This window comes from Osmerus eperlanus, chromosome 16, assembly GCF_963692335.1.
Source record: "Osmerus eperlanus chromosome 16, fOsmEpe2.1, whole genome shotgun sequence".
In the NCBI taxonomy this organism is placed as follows: Eukaryota; Metazoa; Chordata; class Actinopteri; order Osmeriformes; family Osmeridae; genus Osmerus; species Osmerus eperlanus.
This window is the reverse complement of record NC_085033.1, coordinates 11,768,532-11,788,469: the sequence shown is the minus strand read 5'-3', so window position 1 is coordinate 11,788,469 and position 19,938 is coordinate 11,768,532. Positions and strand designations below refer to the sequence as shown.

Here is a 19,938-nt window from a genome sequence, read left to right as displayed (position 1 = left end):
TTCTTTAGATGCTTGATTGAAAACAAGGTTGACAGCTTCACCGTTTCACACTCGATAGAACTTGCTAATGACAAATCGGCCGAGAGAAAACTAAAATAAAAAACGCAAACAAACCAAACATCTTCACAGTCACTCAGACCGACTGGAACCACGGCAACACCAAAGTACCGCTTTGATCTCATATTAGAAAACGAATGATGACACTTAGGGTGGTGATTCACTGTGTGAGTGTGGTGGTGTTGGAGAGAGTGGTCTGTTTTTGCTGATGAAGATTGATTGATCTGAGTTCTAAAGTGTCAGTTTGCACATCGACAGGGGGTAAACAGGCCTGTAACTATTGATCCTGGCTGCCCAGGGTGAAGTGGCACAAGCAGCATCTGGCCTCGGAATTTTAAGCAGCCTGCAAATGTATTCTGAGTACGTCTTGGGGCTCCACTGTGTGCACAGCCTTGGCAGCCATGTTTACAAACACAACATCGAAGGGCGTTGTGTTGCTATTGACAGGCGAATGTGTATTCACGTTTTGGGATGCACCTGCATTGCTGTATAAACTGAGACTGAATGGAAACATGCTGTTTTATCGTCTTTTTAAGATTCCAGAATGCAGCCCGGTAGTCTTGACAAGTGTTCCGTCTTGTGTGTGTGTGTGTGTGCGCTCGCGTATGTGAGTGTGCGACCACCCATGAGTCAGGGAGCTCCAGAATGAATTTCTTCCCGGACCAACCACAGTTAATTTGGGGTCCTATCAGTTGCCTTTGATAGATATTAATCGACTTTTCCCCTCGCTCCTCTCTGACCTAAAGAGCGACTCAGATGTCAGGTGGTAATTACAGGGCTACTTTTTGATCTGCTTAATTACTGATATTTCCTGCCTTATTGATTGGTCCCGAGGAGAATGTTATTTTTCTCCATCGGCCAGGCCAGCTCCTGTGGCGAGCAGCACACTCAGAAATGTGACCCTGGTCTTATTTATAACCAGAGGGATTTCCAAGCCCACAACTACATACAGGAACTGCACTTGCGGAAATTCATAAAAGGGAAGGCTGGATTTTGGGGCGTCCTAGCATTTGTGTGGGTGCGTGTGTGTGTGTGTCCGCGCTTGTTTTCTTTCACACAAGCTTGTGTGTGTCAAGCCCTAGTGAAGATTGAGGACGAGCGCTGGCTGGTTGCTATGTCAACACAGGGTGACCCGGTGGTGCGTTTGACAGAATGGGGTCTTCAAACGGGGACCTTATGTGGCAGTCTTCGCTTGGCCTCTATTACTCATTTTGGAGGTCAGGACTGATGCGGACCTTTGTGAGTCCTATTTTATAATTAATCTTTCACCTGTGGAGGTTTGCTGTCTCCCTCGGTAGAGTAACAGACACCACCATCAGCCAACAGTACATGAACACCATGGTCAACTGTCATCCTTCTGTTTCAGTTCATTTGTACAGCAACATTACAAGGAAATCCTGACTGGAAACATTTCAAAACGATTCTGTTTTGTGTCTTTTTGAGGTCATGACACGACCTGTCTAAAAAATTGTCGATGACATTATGATGTATTACATTATTTTGTCGTAGTGAGATCAAATTGGGTTTGTTTTAAACTGGTCTTATAGAAGATGATGAAAGTTAATATTGTGGGCTGCTGCACTGAACGTACCCTTGTTAAGATTATGACACTATGACACCGAGATGGTAGGAGAGTATATCAACACCTAAAACCCTTTTAATGAAAAGTGAGAAAGGAATTTCCACAAGTCCAAACAATTCCTCCATGAACTTTGCACAATTTCTCTCTGTCTTAGCTAGGGAACACGTTTTAATAATTCAATATTGCTTTTTTCTCTGTCGTGCTGTGAGCATTTTCACAAAAACATACCTCCTGTGGCTGTAAGTCAGGTCAAGAATGTTTCATTTGTTCCAGAAGATGAAGAACTAGTGAAGATGATATTTTTGTCTCTTACCGTAACCCCCCTCGATCGAAAGCCACCCTTCCTTCCATAGCTGTGTCCTACAGTACTTCACATGACTAGACTCCTCGATACGGCTTTTTGTTCTGGGCCTGCAATATAAGATTTCTTTGACTTGCAGGTATTATTTTCTTTCGATTTTTTTTTATATATAGTGCACTTTTCCACTTAATTAGGGGAAGTAAAGCCGTTTGGATTACTACCGCAGTACCATATTGTATGCGTGAAGGTCATTGCGTCCACCAAAAGTGTAAGTGATAGTAGCACAGGTGATGGAATGGGCTGTGTCTGTCTATATAATCTGTCTGTGAAGAGAATGCCAGCTGCTAGACCCACGAGGACAGATAAGGCCTCCAACCACACTCCACTGGCTGGAGAGAAAAATGAAATAAAAGCTCTCTTCTGTCCAGAGTCCAGACCTGCCGCATCTCCCGGGGCTACTAGCACCGTGTTCAAAACATTTGATTAGACTGTAGCACTGTTGCTATGGGCCTCTGCAATGATCCTCTCAGCTTGCCATGAAATGGATGCCTCTGGTCTAGATTTCAGGCAGACAAGCCCCAGTACGGTTTTAATATCATATTACATTCAGAGGGAGTCAAATTGATCTGATATTCATAAAAAAAACATTGCTTCCTCACCCTTTAACGGTCAGATGGCTCTCCCCATGTGCTGGATTTCTCTCCCCTGTGAACCTGTAAGACACCAGCTGGGAAATAAAAGCTGGGAATATCCAAACAGTATCATAAATGCCGCTCAATTTCAAGCTTACAGCCAGCTGTGTGTTGTCTCAGCATCTCTGAGCACCCCGTGGTTTTGACCCATTCTGGAATTGCTATTGTGCACTTTCAGTAGTCTTCTGTCTTCCAATTGTTGTAACTGTTATCTCCATCTTTGACAATCCTTTGGCTTTTAGGTTTGTTTCCCAAGCCCAGCTAATGAGGGCTATCCTAACATTGTTTGTTCATATCCTGTATATATAAGACTGTGTTAGTTACTGTAAATAGTATCTTTATGAGCTTCCTCACCCAAAAAACTGTGCAGAGTCCATGTCCATTTACACAGTGTGGAAACAGCCGCAGGTGTAATCTCAATTGGAGAGGAAGAACCTTCCGGAAATGGCCTTCAGTTTAAGCCCTGACAAACACTCAGTCTGGTGTGGTATGCTGAGAGGTCGAGAGCGCAGGGTGGTGCTGGGATTTGGAGCGTCAGCCAGACTCACCGTAGCCTCTTTCGAAGTCCATGAACAAGACGTCCACGGGCAGGCCCAATCAACGGGAAATAAATGCCGGTGCTCCTGCCTTGTGTGCCGCGGCCCAGCGTTCCATTAGGGTCTGGAGAAGGCTGTCAGTTAAGCCTCGGCGCGGGGCCCCATGGCTAAAGTGCAGGGATAAATCAGCCAGCCGGAGATTGAAGGACTGGCTGACTGGCCAAGAGAGGTTAGGTGGTGTAAAGTCAAGGCTTAGTATTAGTATGTAAACACCTCGTTCAGGTTTACGACGGCGGCTGTCAGGTCATCTATATTGCTTGTATACTGTGGGAGCCTTGTATACTGTGTCTCTCGCTCGCACAGAAATCCTTTAGTGGGAATATAGGAATGGGACAGCAAGCATGGTTTTGTTGCAATTTTCTTAGCTGAGTGTAGGGGCTAGCACGGCGTGCCACTGTGAATTATCTGGTACAAGCAGCATCTGCCTGAGAAGATTTGGCTGTCAAAGGGATTTGTTTGAGAGCTCAAATGTATTCTGTTCCTGGGATTCTGTTTCGACTATGCTAGATATACCCTGCACACCACGCTCTGCTTAAGCACGTGTCACTGTTCTCTTTATCAAACCTAAAAATAAATAAAAAATTGTCAAACTTAAAATAATTTCCACACCAACCGTGATAGTGTGATCGTCGGTATCATATTTATACTCTGTGAATTCGGGGTTCTTATGTTAGCTGGAAACCATGATTAAACTGTATTTTACAAGATTCCTGCCCAATTTCAAACCCAATGATTCTCTGCTTTTCTAGCTGCAGTACGACAGACCCTACAGAGAGATATGATAGGTTTTTCATTCCTCACTGGTGTGTGTCTACCCAGTGACACCATAGCATCACCTAGTGGTGATGGCCAAGTGGAAGTACATATCTGTATGGGAGGTGGAGAGAGGCACCACAGTTCCATTTTACAGTCATTTTTTTTTCTTCTTCTTTCTACTGGTTCAAAAGAATCGTCAAACTTTCACCTTCGCAGCATCTAGTAATTGGCACCAATCTGAAAATGGAAAACCTTCAGCAATGCGACTTCAATCTAAACTTGTTGTTCCTTTTTGAAAGGACTGCTGAGGATGGAACGTGAATATGACACAAGTGTCTTTGTCAGGAAGAGAGAGAGAGAGGGAGAGGGAGAGGGGGGGGGGGGGCAAGTCCAAAACGAATGAGATTTAGTGGGATGTTTTCTCTGTTCCTAGAAAGTTATTTGTCTTTGCCGCATTTCACTTGTTAATCGTTCTATTTTCCTCATAACTGTCTGGTTTCAGATTACATCTCATATGTCAAAACAAATTGATGCAAGTGTAGGTGAGTGTGTGCACGTTTGTGTGTGTTTGTCTGTGTGTTGTGTACTTGTGTGTGCGTGTGTGTGTGGAGGGGGGGTGTAGACTGAATGACATTTACACTAATCCCCCATAGATTCTGTACCACAGGGAACAGCAAACAATGTTCCTCACATAGTCCAGACACTGATCTTCCTAGCTATCGCACCACTACTCCCCAGTACATCATAGCATGCGAGGCTGTCCTTCCAACTCTCTCTGTCCTTAACAGTGACATGGTTACAGCCTGGCAGCCTCGTCAAAATGGCAGAGCGTGACCTGAGTCGCTGATACTGGCGTGTTGGACATGGACTGTGGCTTCCCTTTGATAATTAAGGCTGTCACAGCCTGCTCTCTCTTTATCTCTCTCTCTCTCACTCTCCTTCAGGGCAGACAATGTTCCATATCAGAGGTCCAGCTTTCACGCCACAGTGATGTGTCCTGGTAGATTAACCATTTACATATGTGCCATGGTTAGCTGGGCTCCAGCTAATCAGCAGTATATATATACATGTCATGATTGGCTGATCTCCAGTCCATGAGTAGAATTTGCATCCCGGGTTGTGTTCCCGGGTTATAAGAGACCGCTCAGCCCATCTGACCCAGCCAGAGGCCCAGCATTGTGTGTGTCATTCACCTCAAGGGCACTTCATCACCGTGTGGGAATGTGTCCGGGAAGAGCGATAGACAAACCTGTCATCTGTCATTGTATCTGATCATGGAAGGGGGAATTTACTGTTGGAGCTGCTACTTGAGAGCTCATTGAGGGCTCAAGGCTTGAAACGCATATAATGATCAGCCTGTGTGCTCACCGGCTTGATCTGGGTTGATTGATTGAGTGAGTGAAGTGCTCTCGTTCATTCATAAGCACAGGCGCATGTTTAATTTCCCTTTAGTGTGGCACGAGTATGTCGTCAAAGTTTAAGGAATTTCTCGTGTGCGCGTGTGTCAGTGTGTGTATGTGTCTCCATGTGGGTGTGTGTGCGAGTGTTTTTGTTACTGTGTGGCCACGTGTGTGTGTGTGTGTCCATGTGTACGATGTGTGTTTCGGTTTTCCCCTGTTGGCTCATAAAGCCATGTTGTATTTCATCAAAGCCAACTCCATGACAAGTTATCCCCTAATTGGCTGTTGGGCTTTCAAATTGCCTGTGCATGCTCACAACTCAACACTATGACGGACTAGTAATGTGGAGCTTTTTTCAAAGACAAACTAAGAAAGCTTTGTGTTTAACTCAAGTCTTCCTTCAGAGATGGCTTTGAAGCTCGGACTGCTTCGAGTACATTAGATGAGGCAGCGTAATGAATGGAGCATAATGCAGTGCCGGTTGTAACATAAATTGATACCTTTTTTTAGTGATAGACGGCCTAACTTAAGTAAATATTTTGAGAGTGCAGATGTCAACGTTGTGCTGAGGCCTTAATTGGGTAACAAACTTTCTGTAACTTAACGATAACAATCGCTGGGGTTTCAAACTTTTCACAGACAAGATCTCTTCATCATACTGCTAGTAGTAGTATATTAACACTACTATGATATACATTATATACATATGTATATATATATACATATATATATATGTATATATATTTACATACGTGCCATGGTTAGCTGGGCTCCAGCTAATCAGCAGTATATATATACATGTCATGATTGGCTGATCTCCAGTCCATGAGTAGAATTTGCATCCATGTTCCCGGGTTATAAGAGACCGCTCAGCCCTACTACCCTACCAGTTAAACCAACACTCACCTCACTAACCCTCCACCCTCTCCTCAGGACTCCTCCCATGAGAGAGTCCTACTCTGTAGTAACCGTCCACCTCCTCCTCTTCCAGGCAACTCTCCATCAGAGGAGTCGGAGGAGCGGGACAAGGAGCCGCGCACGCTGACCTACCCGGCCTACATTGCCAGCCTGCTGGACACGGGCGCCAAGCGCCTGGCTGCCGGGGTGCGTATGGAGTGCAGTAGCCAGGGACAGTGCCCGCGGTCCTGCCACCTGTGTCACATGAGCCCCGGGCCCGGGCGGCCCACCGAGCCAGTCCTGCTGCAGATCACCAAGGCTGGCCCGCTCTACGAACTGGTCTCCAACAACGAGACTTACCAGGTACGATGTGTCTGTGTGTTTCGAGTGAACATGGGAAGCTTTTACTCTCAAAGGCTGTAGCTCAATGATCAAACACAGTTTGCCAACACCTCACTAACACACCATATCTTAACACCTCACCAACAAAGGCTACCATACATTATGTTGTAAAACAAGCAGTGTGAGATAACATCAATATGCCCGGGAGTAGACGACCAAGCAGCTAATAACCCCACACAGAGAGAGAGAATACTCTATCGATGCCTGCCTTCCCCATATGGTATAGACAGTATTTTAATTCCCATCCTCTCCTCCGCCCTCCCCTTCTCAGTCTCTGATGGAGGCCATGATGAGTATCCTGTGGTGTTCCGGGAAAGGTGACGTCATTGACGACTGGTGTCGCTGCGACTCCGTTGCCTTCGGGACTGACGGACTGCCCATGTGTGCCCCTCTCCCGCAACCCAAGTGAGTCCAACGTATCTGATTGCTGTTGTTATTTGGGAGGCCACAGGGGGTGAAGGCTGAACAGGAGCGACAGAACGGGCGGGCGGGCTAGCGGTAGGAAGTCATTGTCGGGAGTAACAATCAAATGTGCACCTGCTGTGTAGATACCAGGTTCTAACCAGGAAGTAACTTCAGTTCTGTCGAGCTTGGGCAGATATTGAGCTGCATGCTAAGGAGTAGGCATATCTTGGGAAGCCATTTTGAGAGAAATGCCACACATTGAATATTACTAGTCAAATAATGTGTAAACAACCCTTTACCTGAGTGTGTCTCTCTCAGGCTTAGGCTCTCCCACTCTTACGAGCCCAGCAGCTCATTGGTCATCATGGAATGGAATCATACAGAGCCACCAATCGGGGTGCGCATTGTCGATTACGTCATCAGCCAGGAGAAAGTGACAGAGAGGATGGAGCACTCGAGGGTAGAGACAGGTATGTTCCGGATTCTTACAGTACATCTGCAAACAGTCATTTAGCATCTCTGATTATTGAATAGTACATATTCGATATTAAGATGTAGTTTTGTTTACAACCACAAGATGGTGGTCAATGACTGTGATCCTGATGTTCACATGCTTGGACCACTTGCTGGTAACATGTAGCTGAGTGGAGCATTTCTGTCCTGGAGTTGAAAGTTCATTTCAGTCCAGCATTGGATATTTTAACAAAAATTGCTAATGGGTGCAAAGTACAGTAGATGTCAAAGAATTAATTGCCAGCTTCATCCTGCACTGTCAGTGTCATTGTGTAGATTGTCATCATTAGCACTGCAGGTTTTTCCCTTTGAAGCAGGTTCATGCATTTATAGTCTGCTTCATCACATTCCTTGATCATTCTGGAACCTATACATACACAACACGTGTCTGTTTGCACTCAGTGCCCCCATACAGGAGTAAAGCTGTTGTTAGTACGTAGAAAGACATACAATGAATAGCTCAGTTCTCCTGCGCAGTAGGGTAACATGTTTCACGAGTGAGGCCCATTAGATGTGGAATACACTCCGCAACAGAATCACATCCCTACTGTTAAAATTATCCCCATTTTGGAGAACCGAGATCTGGTTTTGACCAAGGCATGAATAATATTTTTTTTGGTAAACAATTTAAATTGTACATATGTCCCAGGAAAATGTATACTGTATACTAACGATATATATATATTTTTTTTTTATTCTATTTTTTATTACACATTTTTTAATTTATGATTTTATTTACCTATACACAATCTGGAACTATGAGGGTTTTAAAGTTTCCCTGTTTGATTGACTTCTTCAAGGAAATACACCTTGAACATAAAAGGAGGCTGTCGTGGCTTCACTTCAGTATGCTGTAGGGTTTTGGGACCACCTAGGGAGGGAGAGCTCTCTGGAAGGCTTGTAAGGAGGTGTGGTTCTGATTTAAACTTTCAGTCGCCCGACTGCCTGACTGTCAGATTAAACATGTGTTGAATAAACCTCAGATGAACGCAATGCAACTTCACAGATCCGCCCTGGGCCTCCTTTTCTCACTGTTCTCTATCTCACTAAGTCTGGCTGCTTCTACGGCCAACTACTAAGTTATTATGTAAAACATACCTCTGCGGCTGGGAGCCATGTGTGGGAATCACTCCTCCTACAGAGAATGTTATCATTTGGATGTGTGAATTATTCTTTCCTCTCTTCTTTCTCATTTGGTAAAGGTAAAATACTGGACCACAGGACCACATTTTTATCAACACATTGATTTAATTAAATTGTTAAAGATACTGGGGATTATAGAATATTAAAACTGGGACCAACAATCTGACAACTGCTCATCTAAATATTTATGTACATTGCTGTGACACAGCCAAGTGTTGGGAGACACCTATTCATCCTTGATGGATGATCCCCATAAAGCATATACAAATCTCTCCAAAGGTCTCATAGGTTTATGGGTTTTGTTTATGGCTTCCCTTAGTCTAGTTTGAAAAGTCAATCCCCTACATGGAAGAACCAAAAGTCAGGTTAGATTAAGTCCAAATGTGGCATTGTGAAAACGTGATGATTGATGAGGAAACACTATCACACAGGTTAGGACATACTAGGAGCCAGAACTGCTTCCCCCCCCCCCCCCCCCCAGTCTTGCTGTGGACACCAGCCCTTCATCTCTGTTACGGCTGGATTTGAATACAACTCAAAACAGCTTCTTTGCCGTGTTTACTGAAAAGATCTGATCAGGTTCCATGGAACGTCAAATAAGACCAGGACAACATTTCTCACCCGTTTTCAGTTTCTGGGGATAATAACAAACACATGAACAATCTCTCTGGTCTGAGAGACGTGGACAACATTTTGCTTTGTTTACTCTAAAACAAATATGGGGGCCTGTCATGTAAAAGTTGTGTACCTGTCATTGTAAAGCCATGTACCCGTCACTGTAAACGTGTGTTGTTGTCGTTGTACTGTAAGGTCACTTCCTGTAGCTTACAGTGATTACATAAGCTTCTAGCAGCAGGTATTTTCAAAATATCAGTGTATCATGGCTAATGATTGTAACCTGTTCGCTGTGACAGAGGCTGTTTGTGTGCTAATCTCCCAACGTAATGGGATACAAGCACACAACTTGACATCATAGTCCCTCGCCCAGATGTGGAAGCGGACTGAATCGGAAGTCTGCTTTCAGTCATCACACCCGGCCCAGCCAGAGTGGCTGCCTAAACAAACAACCGGCCCCGCCAGAGTGATGTCAGCACTTTGATCACCCAATAATGGCTGGGTTTACTCAGGGGTCAGTGGGACATGACATCCAATCCATAAACAGATTACTCACAGCCATGTGGCTGAGGCTGGGGTGTGCCACACTACCTCTCTTCCTCCCCTGTTAAAATGGTGACATTACCAGCGGATAGAGGGGGGGTGCCTGAAGGTGGAAGACAAGGTTTCATACCAGAGGAATGTTTCCACCCAGCGCCTCGCCTCGCTGCCTCGGCCTCGACGATGATGTCACCGCCTCATGTGTTGGGCAGGGTCAGGTGCTGAGGGCAGGTGCATTACGGAAGCTGGCAGCAGCAGCCCTGGATGGACTCAGAGACCCACACATGGTCGGAGAGAACAACCTCCAGCTGGGAGAACCGCAGCCACCTGGACACGGCCAAACTCAGACAGGTCTCCTCAAACATCATAAAAGCACTGTCTTGATCCATCATGTGGAGTCGGGGGGCTAAGGTCTTTATTGAGGCAGACAGTGTTAGGACATAAAGTATGGTCATGGATCTATAAATTGTGAAAATGAAGTGCGTCTGGCTGTGGCTCGCCTCTCGGCTTTAAAGTCCAGTCTGGTGATTTGGTGTTTGCCATCCTTAAAGTGTGGCTCAGATGAGGGGAAGCCCACATGTACTGTAGCCTGTGCCCCATCTGGGTTCTGGGGCCATGGTCACCCTCTAGATCATTTTACACCACAAAAACAAACATGCTCATACCAGACACAGGGCAAGGAAATGAATTACTCAGAAATCCGGTTCCAAATTGTTGTAACTAAAGATGCCAATTATGTGTCGGATTAATTTCATAGTTCTGTTTTTGTATGGTATCTGACTGTTGCTTTAGTTATTTGTTTGTATAAATGAAGAGCCGATCTATTCATATGATCTGCTACAAGCAATGGTTATTCAACAGAATCTGTTTTCAGAATTTTGCTTTCTCATGCACCCCATTCGAGAGACTATACTGTGCCATTATACCATTATGTTGGTTAACTTCCTTAGTGCTACAAGGTTTTTACCTAAATTTGTTTTGCAAATCTAGATTCCACATTGAAGCACGCAATCTCCAACTGCTATCAATTTGGAAAAATATTGAAGTGTGCGTTTTTGCTGACAATTTAACACAATTCTGAGGCAATAATCTAAGGCAATGCTGTACAAATTATACCTGTAAGCAGCTTGATGACGCAAATGGCAAAATAGGGGTGAGTATCAAAGGCAGTTTTGTGAGAAATAACACGCAGGTTGAAGTGTTCTTCCTCTATTTCTCCTACCACATTCTTAAAATGACACTCCCACCTTCTCCACTCGTACAATTAAGCTTTTATTTCCTCTTGTTGCTCTAAAAAGACAATAATTTCCATGTGGAATATCAAGGATGTTAATCATTCATCAAGTGCCAAGAAGCAACATTCGACAAACTTTTGTTGTCCATCTCTTGCGTTTTGTTCATCAAAGTAGACAACAAGGTCCAGATGTTATTTGTTGAGTGTTTGCACTGCTGCCAAGTCTGCTGGTTGCATATAAGTTTGCTGCTTTAATAGAACTGGTAAAATTCCTAGCAGTTTGGACAAGGGCTAAGTTCCATGATGTATTAGGGAGCTTTAAGGTTTAGATGTTTACCTGTTTATGAACAAAAGAGCCTCTGTCTGTCTGTCTTCCTCTCCCTCTCACTCTTTTATCAGGAAGAACAGTTCATTAAGTTCAGAGCCCGGGCTTCTGTAGAAACACACAGAAACACGCCTGTGTCGGTGTCGTAGCAACTACGATTTGTGTTAAGAATAAAGGCGGCATTGCAGGCCTGGATTCAAGCAAATCCCATGTGGCAACTGTTGTTGTAATTCCCTAGATCAAGACTACTGGCACATTGTGTCAAGGGATTTTGTGAGGCTGTCGACACTTTAGGAAGACTTAGGAAGAGAGAGTTCTGCTAAGTTATCAATATAGAAGTCTCAGCCTACAGTAGTAGCTACAAACCCCTACAAAACAGTGCACTGATATTGTATTAACATTGTTTTTTGTTTTGAAAAGATGACATGCAGTGGCTATAATTTTTTGTTGTTGTTGAAAATGTTATGTTGGATGAAACTGTTCCTTTAAGGGCGCTGTCATTCAGCTGGGGTTGTTTACATTGAGAATTCTTTGGGTATGAATGCTGGGAAACATCACCCTGTGCCAGGACGTTTGAAGTGAATTATTGGTAGTTTCACGTTCTAAAGTTGTGCAGTCTATTTTGCAGACTTTCTGCCCCCAGCCAGTGTACTTCACGCCGTTTATTAATGAATTGGATAGGTGCCTCTGATAGTCGTTGTCTCATCTTAAAGGGAGGGGAAGATGTGAGGGGAAAAAAGTAACTCACAATTGAATTAACCATCATATCAATCATTCTCCAGTCAGGTCTGGTCATAGTTGGACAGATGTTCAACTCTTACTTTGTCTTGTGGTAGTGCTGTCGAGGATATAATTAATTGTTACCAGTTACTATATCATCTACTTTTAAATTGAGTGCTAAAGTAGGTGAGATCTTCAGTTAGTCTAGACCTTAACATCTCATCAAGGCATCACTGGTCAACAGTGGGCATTGTCCTGTATGAACTTTGCAGAACAAATGAAATACTGCGGCGTACGCTTAAGAATGTTAGAGTGTGTACCACACACAAGATGTGATTTATTTAAACATATTCTCTCGTAAATAAATACAATGTTAAGAACTGTGTTGGAGTGATCTCCTTGGTTGCAGTCAGTATAAATTAAGGATTATTTGAGTCTTGTAGCATTTTTTAGGCTGAACTTTTGATTTATTAAGAGACAGTGCATATGAAAATGACATGTTGGAAGGTAAGTTGACCGTGCCCTCTGGGCAAAGCTATACTATGATTAAGGGGTATCACAAACAGTCTGAAATAGGAATCGATCACCCCTTGATAACCACTGAGACATCCAAGTGGTTTTATAAAGTATCTCTCTGGGTCTGAACACTTTCTTTGATAGGGCTCCAGAGATCTTTTATTTTCACTTTCTGTCAAAAGTCATGTTCCCAGAAACAATGTGCTTCTTTGATAGCCATAAAAGGGAGGACATAGTGTAATAGTGGTTCTCTTTGCATCCATTCCACCATGCCGAGTCTAACACCACTGGGGTCAAAACACAGTTTCTGTCTCTTCGATGTGTTTGAAAACAGATGCTGTTTTAAAAGGAGGTTGTTGATGTTCTGTGAGTTTATAGAAATAGCTTAAAGCCAGAATGGCACAATCATCATTTGCTGCAACCCTTGGACATGTGTGTGCTGTATTAAGATAGAGTTACTGCCTTAAACAGAATAGCTGTAAACCCAAGAATATTTGCTGTGCACTATCGAGAGAAAAACATACAATATTATACCAATTTGAGAACATTTAGTTACCATGGAAATATTTCTGATGTATAGAAAATGCTGCGCAATGAGGTAGAATTGGCCACATGACAAAGACTTGTAGTGAAGAATAAGTTTGATCATAGTGAATTGCAGCAATTTTTATTGTTCATGTTACTCTGATGATTAGAGTCTAATCAAAAATGTTTGATACCTAACTTTAACCCAGAACACAAAAGTGCATTACTTAACCCTTACCCAGAGAACATGAGAACAATAACTACTGTAATACGAACATTTGGGTCATTGTTTACAAATTAATGTTCAAAGCAACAAATTGTGATTTATTACATTCAGATATAAAAGTACATTTTAGCTGAAGAAACTGACATGTATATTTCAGTTGAAATAGTCAAAAAAAAACTGTAAGTGTACAAGTAATCGTTTGCAGTAATATACAGAGGGTTAGGGAGTACCTTTCATAGTTATTTATGCACTTTAGATACAAAAAACCATTTTAAATTACAGTGGAATGTATACTGTCACCTTTGAAATGTTTTAGAATCACTTTAAATCACATAGAACTGTTGCTAACATTTGTTAAGAGCATTTCTAGCGGACTTTCAATAATCTACCAACAAAGTAAAGACCGAACAATGAAACCACTGTACTTTCATATTTGTAAAGTAGCCTATCCAAACCTGTCTATCCACTAACCCAAAACCTACTTCTTTGCCATCTCAGTTTACTCTTTCAGGCCGATCTGTATTTTCACATACTGAGTCTTCTTTCTCGCACACAAAGAGAGAATGTGATAAAGAAATGCAATGAAGGGTACTCCTTGGTTACAGCCATGATAAACTGAGGATAATTGTTCTGTAGATATAGCATTTTGTTGGTTGTACTTTTCTACATTTACTTCTCATCACAGTATATATACTATATACTGTATCCTTTACAATATACTGTAATACTGACTTGCACAAAAAAATCCTTTAATAATAATACAGTCAAGCAATACATGAATATAGATAACTTATATTGTATGTTTTCCTATTTGAAATAAACTGCAGAAAAACTGAATGTATTTCCCTGATTCCCTCCCAGTGGTCTCCAAACTCCACTTCCTCGATTCTAGGCATATATTCCAACCAGCTCTGCAATTAATATGCTAAGTGGTACAATCCCTCACAATGTCACTTTTCATTTTAATCTTTCACTTTTTCATCACGGCTCTCCTCTGCAGGGTTTCGGTGCAAAGTAAATATTTCTCTGTGACAGCTGGTACACACTATTTTTTTCCCCTCCTGTGTGTTTTCCCTGGCACAGAGCTCAGTGTTTTTACCACTAGGTGACCCAGGGGCTTGTGAGCAGGTTTCAGGGAGGACATGCAGAGGTGGCCCCCTCAGAGACCTGCCTGTTCCAAACAGGCTTTTCTTCCTCTGAAATGCATAGCCCCCGTCGCAAGTGCCCTTTGACGCATGCAACCCAGCTGGGAAAACACCTTGCCTGCCACCCTGTAATGAGAACAAGCCCAGCGTATTATTTGAACCTAGCAGAGTAAAGGGTTTCTGCTCCAGGAGTTGTTTTGGCTGCCAGCCGTTCGTGTTGTTCATGGTGTGTGCCCCTGTGAAAACTGAAAACACGTCCTTCAGTGTCATAGCCTGAAATGTGATGGATGAACTGTTGTCAACAAAGAATATTCCTCTTTTGACAAATCTGCTGGACATAACATCCACACGTTTGGGTATGTGTAAAATGTGTAAGACTTGGAATACTCCATACCAACATCCATTTTTACTCACTTTTACTTGTTAAAGTAACATTCAATAATGTCTAAATAGGTAGGTTATAGGTAGATTATTTGGTAGTGTAGGCGGATGGATCGCTATGTGCTGGTGATTAACAGGTTTTCCTCTCCTAAACAGAGACCGTGTTTAGCTTTGTGGATGACATCCTGTCTGGGGCCAAGTCTCCCTGCGTAATGCTGGGGGATGTCCCCGACCTCCTGACTTCATCCATCAGCATGATCATCCGCTGTCTGGAAGCCGACACCACCTACATGTAAGTCACTAACAGCATCAGTGAATGTTAGATTAATTCAGAATAATGACATGTAATGGGAAGTCAATGTGGAGGGCTGTTGGGAGATTTATAAGAAAAGGATGCTGCTACAACTCAATAAAACAGGCTTTTTGAATTGCCTATGGGATGAAGAATTTAATGGAAACTAATCTTGGAAATAACAAGTGATGGTTAAGAAAGGGATTTTTTTTAAGTGACTGTGAAAATCACAGGCCCTCCCAAAAACCTGAACTGACTTGGAAGTGTGTCAGCACATGCAGCTTAAGCAGCTAAATTTGCATCCTCCAGGCATCAATTTGAACATTAATACAAAATAAGCATGTAGTCCTCATCAAAATGACTCACAGCATAAATATAGGCAAACCAAAATTGCAGATTAATTTCAAGTTATGTTGTATCGTAAACGAGCAATATTACATTTGGAGGTTAGAGGTCATGGTAATGTTTGGTCGGCACCAAAAACCGGAAAAATAATAATAATTTGGTATTGTGATTTCACGATGGGTGCCATGTGGTTCAGCTCAGTGAGGTAATGAAGTGCCAGGTGTGAAAGGCTGCAGTTTAGAGTTGTTATTGTGCGCTACTGGGACCTGAGAGACTGGCGCTCTGTGGTGGTCTCCCCTGCAAAAACTACAACCGTGATATCCTGGTGATGTCAACCCACCACAGAGGAAGTCCTCTGTGAGGTCAATGTTGTGCTGGTGGCCAAAGGGTTTTTTAATGACAGCATGGAAGGCTTGACAGTGTGTGTTTGAATGTGTGTGTCATTGTGTGTGTTCTAGGTCAGGGTATAATAACATGGGCCAGAGGCAGTTCCCCCATCCGGGACTCAAACACGCACCCACAGAGGCTCACACACACACACGCATGCACACACACTCAGTACCTTCCTCATCTGACAGTCTACTGTACTTCACACACATGCAGTCACTTACCCCACACACGCTCAGTAAACAGGGGAGCCACGCTGAACACATTAGAGCAAGAGAAGAAAACCATCTTGAGCACGTTGTGTCTTCAAATGGTTTTGATGTATAGCAATAGGCCAATCAAAACCACATGCACTTTATCTTTACATCATCCTGCTTCTGGTCAGTCTCCCTTTTGGCAGACTGTTCATCACAGCATTTAGGGGTGACCTTTGATTGTTTTAAACACTCGTTCTGTTATAATTACATGGACTTGATGGTTCACTGGTGCAGTTTTGCTTAAATCAGTTGGAGTTGACTACCGGTAGATAATACATAAATATGTTAAATTGCTGGTTCAAACATCTAAAACTACTTCTGTGAATTTTGTATATTTGGATGGCAATACAACAAGTAGAAGAAAAATTGTTCAGTAATCCAGTAACTTGATTGCAATACAAAACTACATTAAATACTCAGTTTAAATCACTAATTCCGGAGCTGTGAAATTTTAAAAGCAAGACCACGCACATTATCGCACAAACTTTCAATCTTGTTCCACGTAGTAGTCACAACAACCCATTGTCTGGATTGCAACACTGCAGGTGGAAGCTGCTTGTGTTGGCATCCACTAGATGGAGATATTATTCAAGCAAATGTCCGAAAGCCCCAGTTGGCACCGTGCATGACGTGGCTCTGAAGGATTAGCCTTGCTTGAGCTCTGGAATCGTCACTCAGAATTTCAGAGGAATTTCACGTTTCGGACGGGGCAGCCATTTCCTGTGTGTAATAACACTGTTCGCTTGTGTAGGTTCAAGCTCTGGGCGGTGGATAACACGGGCCGTCGCTCCCGTCCCAGTGAGGTCATCATAAAGACCCCATGCCCAGCAGTGGATGACGTCAAAGCACAAGGTCAGCTCTCATACGTAACCTGGACGGATATGCCCGCTATGAGCCACAGAGCAACACACACACCTTCTGTATGGCATTGAACTCAGAGATGAAAAGAAAGCATCTGGAACAGACTTTTTAACCACTTTGTAGGTAACATAATTGTCAACTTAGTATAACTTTGTTACAAAAATTGCACATGAATCAGAATCAGTGGTCGTGTTTTACACAGATAACACAGATCTTAGAGCAGTAATTACGTAAGTGGGCAAGCTGGTTCAGGTGGAAAATTCCAGGGGGGGGGGGGCATGGCGTAGGTAGTCATAACTGACGTCAGAGAACGCACATCCAGTCAACCTCACCAACATTAACGTGGAGGTTTATTTAAGACCAAGAACTCACGTGTTCATCTGACATTGCCGCGAGCTCAGTGCAATGCAGGACACATCGCACTTGGTGTTTTCTGTCCATCACCGCAGCCTCGACCCATGGTTCGCCTTTATCTGTCAGGATGAAGGATGGGTATCATAGCTCTGCCCCTGATGTTAACACCAAGTCTTGGGTCTTTTGGGCAGTGAGCTGTTGTGAATCAGAACCATACAGTATTTCCAAAAATCAAGTGTCTGAACCATAGAACTAGCGAAACATTTAACCACAATCAAACTACACTGAACAGCGCAAGTGTTGTCCAATTGTCCAATCCCATACTGACGTGAGACCTGTGCTGTTGCAGAGGTTGCAGATAAGATATACAACCTGTTCAATGGCTACACCAGTGGTAAGGAGCAGCAGACAGCGTACAACACCCTGATGGACCAGGGAGCTCCTACTCTGCACCGCGTCCTCTACCACTACAACCAGCAGTACGACAGCTTCGGAGAATTCACCTGGCGCTGTGAGGACGAACTGGGACCCAGGTACTTCATAGTACCTACTCGCCCCCCCCCTCTCTCTCTCTCTCTCTTTCTCTGCCTTTCTCGCACTCTTACTTTGTGCTCACTTTGGTCTCACTTTTTTCTTTCATCGTCTGTGTGTCTCTGATCTGCCACAGACTCTTCCTTTGGTGTAATGAGGTTGTGTTTGGGTTTATTTTGTGTCAGCACAATACGGTGGAAATTCATTCAAACTAACTTTCCTCATGTGAGATCTGTTAGTCACAGCCATGAATGCCTCACATTTCCGCAGTCCATCTCTTCAGAGCGGTTAAGGATTGTGAGGTGATATTGTAGCTGAATGCTAAATGCTTTATAAACAGACCCATGTGTCTGATACATAAAAGGTCTCATGGTTCCCTGTAGATGCTAGGTCCAGCAGGTGAAACTGATTAAGTCTTTGAATGAGAATCGTAGCTTTAGCTACTCAAATTAAAGGTTGTTTTTAATCGAGACCATGTTGGAAGAGTTGATGTAATTGGCTTGCTTCTGAAGTGTTCCATTAAAATACACTTACATTAACAGGCCAATTATGTGAGGGATGATTAATGTCAAGAAAAGCATCCAGAAGAAGTGCATTTAAGGTGAAGGGACTATAAACATGGCTTTAAGTTAGCTGGTAATTAAATTAACATTACTTCGATATGGCTATTGCAGGAAGGTTTTGTACCCTGCTACCTGGTCGCTAAAAGAGTTCTCCCATAAGCAATACCACTCTTGTGGAGCTAACACACATTTAGGGGTACCCCCCTTCTGGTGGACACAGTGTCTGTTACCCCTGGATCTCAGTGTTTTGTGTGAACTAAGTGTTTGTGTACCACTCAAATCAAAACAAGGGAGTGTGTTTCCAAAGATATCAATCCAAAGTAGAAAAGGCTGGATTGTGCCGGCCACTCTCCAAAACGTTGTTATGAACCTCTTGAATCCACTGGGGATTCCCTGTCACAAACAATGAACCATTTAAATGCCTTTTTCATCAGCTAGTCAAAATACAGATAATAGTCATTCACTTAGCCCTTGACAAAACCAACCGTTTTAGCCAAGTAAACTACATCTCAAAATAAACAGGAGAAGCAATTGATGTATCTTCAAAGTGTTTTTGTGAAAATATTAAACTATGATTTTTTGGGGTACTGGACATTGTGTCTCAGTGACGGGCTGAGTTGGCTCCTGAAAGAGGTTTGGTATGCAACATCTCGTGCAGCAAAAGCCCAAACATAAACTCTGAAAAACGAGGCTTCAGAGTTAGTCTCTCCCCCCCCCCCCCCCCCCCTCTGTGGGTTCCCATCTCTCATCACCACAGGACTACCCATGCGGTTCAATACTGACACAGAAATGTTGGCTCAAAGTGTATAAGTAGAACGATCTATCATAGATGTCTCTTGATCTCTCTCTTATTGACACTTGCCTGCTTGATAAGAAGCGGTTGGTGGGGACTTTCGGGGACCTATTTTTTTTTTCACTTTTTACTTGATTTACCTTTAACATGTTAGTTCTTAAACGGACACACCCTACCGCATGAGAGGGTTCACTGCATGGTTAGGTTCATCGATTGACGGTTTGGCTTGCTGTGCCTGGTGTCATGGCTGCTCTGCCCTCTCTGTGAGGCTGCGGGTGTGGGAGGAATGCGGGAGATTGTTCCCAAGCAGGCCAGTGAAAGGCCCCCGAGTCAGGGGAAGGGGGGCTGGGGGGCTGGGGGGGGCTTAGTAGGAACCAAAAAGCTCTACCTTGGAAACGTGAGGCCATTTTCCAGGCCTATACATGCTGAGGATTTATGGTGACAACTGTTGCTATTTGGAGCCCGGGTACGTTCTTTCTTGAAAAATTAAAGCATAACAAACCGCAAGGTTTTTGTTTTAAGCAAATAAACATCCAGATTCCTCAAACCACTGAAATGTGGCAAGATATTAGAAACATAAATAC

General features: G+C 43.3%; 1 protein-coding gene across 6 annotated transcripts in view; it reads left to right on the top strand.

Annotated features, from left to right (window-relative positions):
* Window positions 1–19,938, top strand: part of astn1 (astrotactin 1) — a 107,363-nt gene that overhangs the window by 84,695 nt on the left and 2,730 nt on the right. For all 6 annotated transcript variants that reach the window (XM_062480879.1, XM_062480878.1, XM_062480877.1 and 3 more), the window contains 6 exons: window positions 6,376–6,644; window positions 6,955–7,088; window positions 7,407–7,558; window positions 15,128–15,263; window positions 17,004–17,104; window positions 17,817–18,000. In XM_062480879.1, coding sequence (XP_062336863.1) covers window positions 6,376–6,644; window positions 6,955–7,088; window positions 7,407–7,558; window positions 15,128–15,263; window positions 17,004–17,104; window positions 17,817–18,000 — 976 coding nt within the window. The remainder of the gene's footprint in view (window positions 1–6,375; window positions 6,645–6,954; window positions 7,089–7,406; window positions 7,559–15,127; window positions 15,264–17,003; window positions 17,105–17,816; window positions 18,001–19,938) is intronic.